The sequence below is a fragment of the Myotis brandtii genome, unplaced genomic scaffold (assembly GCF_000412655.1).
Source record: "Myotis brandtii unplaced genomic scaffold, ASM41265v1 scaffold975, whole genome shotgun sequence".
Taxonomy (NCBI): Eukaryota; Metazoa; Chordata; class Mammalia; order Chiroptera; family Vespertilionidae; genus Myotis; species Myotis brandtii.
In genome coordinates, this window is record NW_005372049.1 from 490,220 (window position 1) to 496,515 (window position 6,296).

The 6,296-nt window shown below is 54.7% G+C and overlaps 1 protein-coding gene across 1 annotated transcript; it reads left to right on the forward strand.

The window, feature by feature from the left end:
* Nucleotides 1–1,043: 1,043 nt before the first annotated feature.
* On the forward strand, nucleotides 1,044–4,294 carry TIMM17A (translocase of inner mitochondrial membrane 17 homolog A (yeast); the record flags this gene model as incomplete). Its single annotated transcript, XM_014533427.1, has 5 exons — nucleotides 1,044–1,178; nucleotides 1,299–1,362; nucleotides 1,531–1,659; nucleotides 2,407–2,517; nucleotides 3,847–4,294. Coding segments are annotated over 5 exons (531 nt in total), but the record flags the coding sequence as incomplete, so codon positions are not given.
* Nucleotides 4,295–6,296: the final 2,002 nt, after the last annotated feature.

The following is a 6,296-nucleotide window of genomic DNA, read 5'->3' on the forward strand; positions in this document are numbered from 1 at the left end:
TTCCCGAGGCATTGGTGTCGCGATGCGTGTCCCGGGCGGGGCGTTTCCCGGGAGTGGGCGACGGTTTTACCCAGAAGGGACATTCGCTCATGCATTCATTCATTCATTCACTCACTCATCCATCCATCCATTCATTCATCCAGCACTTACTGAGGGAGGGCCCGTGCCCAGCGTTTTGTTGGGTCCAGGAGATGAAAGGTGGAAAAGGCAGGCACACAGGTGGGTCCTTGCAAAGGGCAGGATGGCCTTTCCAGTTGCCTGCGATGAAGGCTTCCGGGGGCCTCAGTGAGAAATCCCGTTTGTTTGGGTGAATCACCTGTCAGGGCAGGGATGGGCCACTTTCTGGATGACAATATAGCCCCCCACGCTACTCCCATGGCGCACTGTCTGTGGGCTTTTGCACAGCCCCCCCCCCCACTTTTGTTAAATGAATGAATACCAGGTTTACCGGTTAGTAATGCGGATTAGCTATTAACCGGTTAAAAATGTGGATACCGGTTAATAATGCGGATACCGGTTAGTAATGCGGATTGACCCTTTACCGGTTAAAAATTCGGATTTTGTCATCAAAGAAAACACGATTTCAAGAGAAACATCAAAAGTGCTTTGTTGAAAGTCATGTCCCTCTCCAGCTACACATTCCCCATCTTTCAGGTCATTTGTGGAGACCGTCCCAATAGAAATTTTCTTGTTTTGAGGCAGACCATCCAGAGACCCAATTTTCCACTTCTTTGCACGTTTTGAAGCGCTGCTCAGAAAGTGCGTGTGCCGTCGATCGGAACAAGTGGTCATCTGAGGGAGCAATACAGCAACATAGCATACACATCAAACCGCACACATATCCACACGTGTGTAACTCCATCTATTGAAAAGAATCCGTATTACTAACCGGTCCACCTGGTGAAGTGTTAGCCGGTTCCATCCCTCCCAGCTCAGGTGACTTGGGGCCGGATGCATATGGATACAGATGTGTGTTGGTTGCAGAGGACCCTGCTGTGTGAGCAACGACCGTTTTAAGGTTTAGGAGTGAGAATGAGAAGTGAGGTCTTTTTTCTTTTTCTCTCTTCCCTGTTCTTAGCCCCTGGCGCATTGTGGACGACTGTGGTGGGGCCTTTACCATGGGTACCATAGGCGGCGGTATCTTCCAAGCAGTGAAAGGTTTTCGCAATTCCCCAGTGGTGAGTGGTGTCTTATTTTATCGCCGCCTGAAACCGGGGTTCGCTACCATCGCCTTTGGGGCCCCACCGGTGGGTTGGAAGCCGTGTTCTTTGAATACACGTCTGTCTGCCTTTCCACAGGGAGTGAACCACCGGCTGCGAGGGAGTTTGACAGCCATTAAAACCAGGGCTCCGCAGTTGGGAGGTAAGAAAGCACCTTTCCCATTTGTGCTCCAGACTTTTCTGTTGAGTCGAAGACGAGGCTCTACCCACTGAGCCACACGGGCTAGGGCTAAACGTATTTTTCATTATGACACTTTAAATGTAAGAGGAGAAGGTAAAATTTGAACGGTTTTGCTCTGACATAAAACAGGGAGCTTTGCGGTGTGGGGAGGTCTGTTCTCCATGATCGACTGCAGCCTGGTTCAGGTCCGAGGGAAAGAGGACCCCTGGAACTCCATCACCAGCGGGGCCTTGACGGGAGCCATCCTGGCCGCCAGAAGTAAGCACCCGCGCAGACGCCGTGGACAGACGGCGGGGAGCCCCTGTGTCTTAATTTACTGATGTCTGGAATGTGTAAAACGCGGCATCGCTTGAGTTGGTACAGCGTGAGTGTATATGGCGACTGGGGGAAAGTGAGGATCCGTGAGCAGTGTGTGAGCGTGAGTGTATATGGCGACTGGGGGAAAGTGAGGATCCGTGAGCAGTGTGTGAGCGTGAGCGAGGAGCCCTGGCCCGCACGTTCCAGTGGCTGAGAGCAGCTCACGTCCTCTGCCATGTCTGCCTCCTCCTGGCGTCTCGGACTTAGTCCTGGCTCCTGTCGCTCGGGGCGGTTAGGGATAAAGTGCATAGAGCCGCCTTCTGGATCCTTGGGACAGAGAGGGACCCAGAATCCCTGTGGGCTTCGTAGTTCAGGCCAGCAGTCGGCTCGCTGGGTGTAGAGTCGGGTGGTGACTTTGGGGCTTTGTGGGCCGGGAGGTCCTTGTCTCAGCTCTGCAGCTCAGCCGTCACCGCGTGGAAGCAGCCCCCCCCCCCCCACACACACACCAGTGGGCGAGCACAGCCGTCCCAGGAAGCGCTGTTGGCGTGAACGGGCGGGGAGCTGGGTTGGGCCTGTTGGCCCCTGGCTCCGCAGTGGGAAAGGGCTCGGGAAGGGGGTGGGGTGCAGCCACATGACAGCTCTGTCCTTCACTGCGTCTGCCTTAAGCCAGCTCTCTGTTAACGTGATCTCTGTTGTCCGTGTTCCCAGACGGACCGGTGGCCATGGTGGGGTCAGCCGCGATGGGCGGCATCCTTCTGGCTTTAATCGAAGGAGCTGGCATCTTGTTGACGAGATTTGCCTCCGCACAGTTCCCCAACGGTGAGTCTTTCTGCTTCATCCGTCACTCAAACATTGGGAACGGCTTCCTGACGTTTAAAGGAAACGCATTTTGTCTGTAACAGGTGTTCGTTTGCGGCTTATTTTATGCGTTGATGTGCTGTGGGTCAGGGTTGTGAAAGGCGCTGGCTCAGTCATGTCCAGCACAGTCGCCAGAATGCTGTGGTCAGATAACTGGCTGATCTTCCTGAGGGTCCCCAGGTTCTATCAGGTTCTATCAGTGCTCACGTGCTCCCGCTAGGAAACTGCTGGTCATGTTGGAGGGGCTTGAAAATGTATGACAAGAATGGCCGTCACTATTCTTGGGGGGGAAAGGGGTGTGGGGGATGCGGGAAGAGACTGGACAAAAATCGCGCACCTATGAAAGAGGACAGTGGGTGGGGAGTGAGGGCGGAGGGTGGGGTGGGAACTGGGTGGAGGGGAGTTATGGGGGGAAAAAGAGGAACAAATGTAATAATCTGAACAATAAAGATTTAATAAAAAAAAAAAAGAATGGCCGTCAGTCCTCACCTGTCCGTGCACGCGCACCTGGCCCTGTCCGAGGTGCTGGAGACACCGTGTGCGCAAGGACTTACATCCGGTGGGAAGGCGACCAGCACATTCACAGCTAAATGCGGTTGTTTGCTTGTGTCCCTGGCTTTGAAGAGTGGTGGAGAGTGACTCCTGTCTGGGAGGGTCCGTCTTGGGTTCTCAGGGAAAGGGTTTCTGTGGCTAAGTGTTCTTTTTTCCGACGAATCGGGGAAAGTTAAATTGTGTGTTGAGGGATCCTCATGTGCTTAGCTGTGAGTGTGTGCTGTGGCTTGTAGCTGTGGACAACTCGATTGTCTACATGGGGTGTTCCCGGCGTTCCAGGACGCAGTAGTGAAGCTCTGACCTGCCTCTCGGGGGCCGTGTGCAGGGCAGGGGACACCGTGGTTGGGAATTATTTGGGAGCTTGGACGAGATTCCGCATAGACTTGGGAGTGGATCACAGCTCCCCGTTCGATTTGTCTTCCCCAAGGCACTCGCGAGTCCGGGCAGGTTTCAGACGCACTGCTCGTGGGATGCCGTGGGACTGGGCCCTGGGCTCCTGCTTCTGTGTTCAGCCATTGCTTTGGGGTCGCACTGTTTGTTTGTTTTCTCACTTAGGGCTGTTCTTACACCAGGTTCGCAGGTGCTCGCGTGGGGGTTGGGCAGGGTTACAGGGAGTTCAGGTTGAGCGCTGATGTACACGGCATTTTCACTGCGCTGGTTGTATTACTTCCTACAGAGGCTTGTTCTTAACTGTGCAATATTCGAGTGGTTTGTAAAACTCTCTTCTCCGAACTGCAGGGCCTCAGTTTGCTGACGACCCCTCCCAGCTGCCTGCGGCCCCGGCCCCGCTGCCGTCCTCGCCATTTGGAGACTACCGGCAGTTCCAGTAGGACTCCTCCCAGAGGGCGCGGGGCAGGACGGCTCTCAGGACGTCAGGGACAGGCACTCCAGACCGGAGGTGGGACGCTGCGGCCACAGAGGCCACGAAGAGACTTCTAGCGTTTTCTCTATTTAAAGGAACATGGGGTGGGGTGTTAAAGGATAATCCACTTATTTATTCGCCCTGGAGGGCGTTCGTGATCAAAGTAAGTGTCTGATATCTTTAAGAAAACATAAGTGCTGAGAAGATGCAGGACCACAGGGCACACGGCGGTGAGCCTGGCCACCAGCTCCTCGGGGCTCCTGCCTGGCTTGGTGTTCTGTTAGTCAAACAATAAACTCCTGGAGCTTGCTCCTTCTTCGATAAGTCGTGGACTCTGCCTCTCACCCGCCAACACGCCAGTGACGCAGAGCCTGCCAGGGTCGAGGGGTTTGTGTCGGCCGTCTCCCTGGGGTGAGTGGTGTGTGAGAGGCCGTGCGGCCGCCTGGACCCTTCCGCAGTAGCGACTCCTGGATGGAAGGCCAAGGCCAGCCCTCCCCTGCACGTGGAAGGGGGTCAGTCCTCAAACTCGCCCTGTGCGGTGCTGACACCTCCCCGCCCAGCCCCTGCACCCCGACGGGTTTCCGGGCGTCTGGTCCTTGTGTGTGTCCCTGGAAGAGCCGCCGCGCTTTCCCACAGCGGCTGCGCCGCCCTTACTCCCGCCCGCTACGCAGGAGGGTTCCATTTTCCATTCCTGCCAACACTTGTCCTCCTTTTTCAAAAGTGTCGCCTCCTAGAAGGGGTGAGTGGGGTGCCGTCTCGGTTTTGTTTGCATTCTAACCGCCATTGCTTCTGTGCTCCTGGCGTTTGCATGTCGGTGCAGACGTGCTTGTCGGTCTAGCTCTTCATGCTCAGAGGGGCCGGTGGCTAGGAGAGCGGCGTAAGGACAAGGCTGGGAACGGCAGAGAACCTGGTCAAGGGCTAAACCCCTAAAGGCTATCGCGGTTGCGAACGTACGTTCCTTATGGATCGGCCCTGGTGGGTTGTGTGTATGTGTGGGATGCGCACGTGTTTTTGCCGCTGTCTTAGGGAACTGTCTTCAGCTCTGCCTATCGGAAGCCGTCCTTGGGCTCAGGTGAACTTTGTGGAATTGGGGGTGGGGTGGGAGGAAAGCCCGAAACGGGTGGAAGACCAGCTCTTTCTGGGGAGCTTCCCATGTAATCCCTGCACGTGCAGGACGCTGGTCTGGGGGGGTTCCTTGCTCAGGAGCAGAGCCCGCGGTTGAGACAGATGAGTACAGCCCACACGGGGAGGTGGGAGGTGAGGGGGGGGGACAGGAGGGGCTGTGCCCAGGCCGGGGCGTCTCCCCGGCAGGAGCCCAGTGAGGACAGGTGCTCAGTAAACAGTGGATCTCGGCTCTGCTCCCCCCCCTCCCCGCAGTCACACTGCAGGCAGCTCTGACATTGGAGCTGGACCCTCCACTTCGTTCATCTCTCTCAGCAGCGGCTCTTCCTTTCCTGTCCTCACAGATTTTACCACAAAAACCTGCTGGAATTTTATTGGAATTACGTTTTGTCAGTGTTCCATCATTTTTAGCACAAACATCCTGCACACCGTATTTTGTTAGATTTAAACCTCGGCATTTCATTTTTGAGAGTGCGATTTGAATGGTATTTTTAAAATGTCAAATTTTATTATTACTGAGTAGAAATACAGTTGATTTTACGTATTGTATCCTGTAGCCTTGATGAACTCATGCTTTTCATCAGCTCTGGAAGATCTCCAGCCCTTTATTTTGAAATGTCCGAGATGTGTTACATTCTAGGCATTTAAAGTAAATAGTAATGGACGCAGTTTGGGGAGGGGGTGGGTGGTCATCACGGTGTCTCTGCCCGTCACAGGGGTGGCCCAGCACACGGATCCGCACGGCCTGTTTTCTTGCCTGGAAAGTGGGCTAAATTGAGCCCAGGACCGGGCTGTGCCGGACTTACTAACGCTGTCCCCCAGCGCCGGCCAATGGCTGCTGTGTGGTGAGTGCGCAACAGAAACGCTTTGCCTCAGAGAAGGAATCATTTCAAGGCGGAGTTTTGATCGCCAATAGGTACCAGGCGCTGTGATCGAAGCCACAGCAAAGACGTTTTCCAGTTTACGGATTTCACTAACCACGACGAGGAAAGAGAGAAACTGACCTTATATGGAATTTTTTAAAAACCAATAAGCGTTGCATAAAATAAGTATTTTCACACCAGGACGCTGGGGAACATATGATATAATACTATTTCCTTTTATGAAAACCTCTGGAACGGGGGCGTGGTCCCGGCCCAGATTTCTGGAGGGGGCGTGGCCCAACCCCGATTTCCATGGGGGCGTGGCCTGTGGGGAGGGGCGG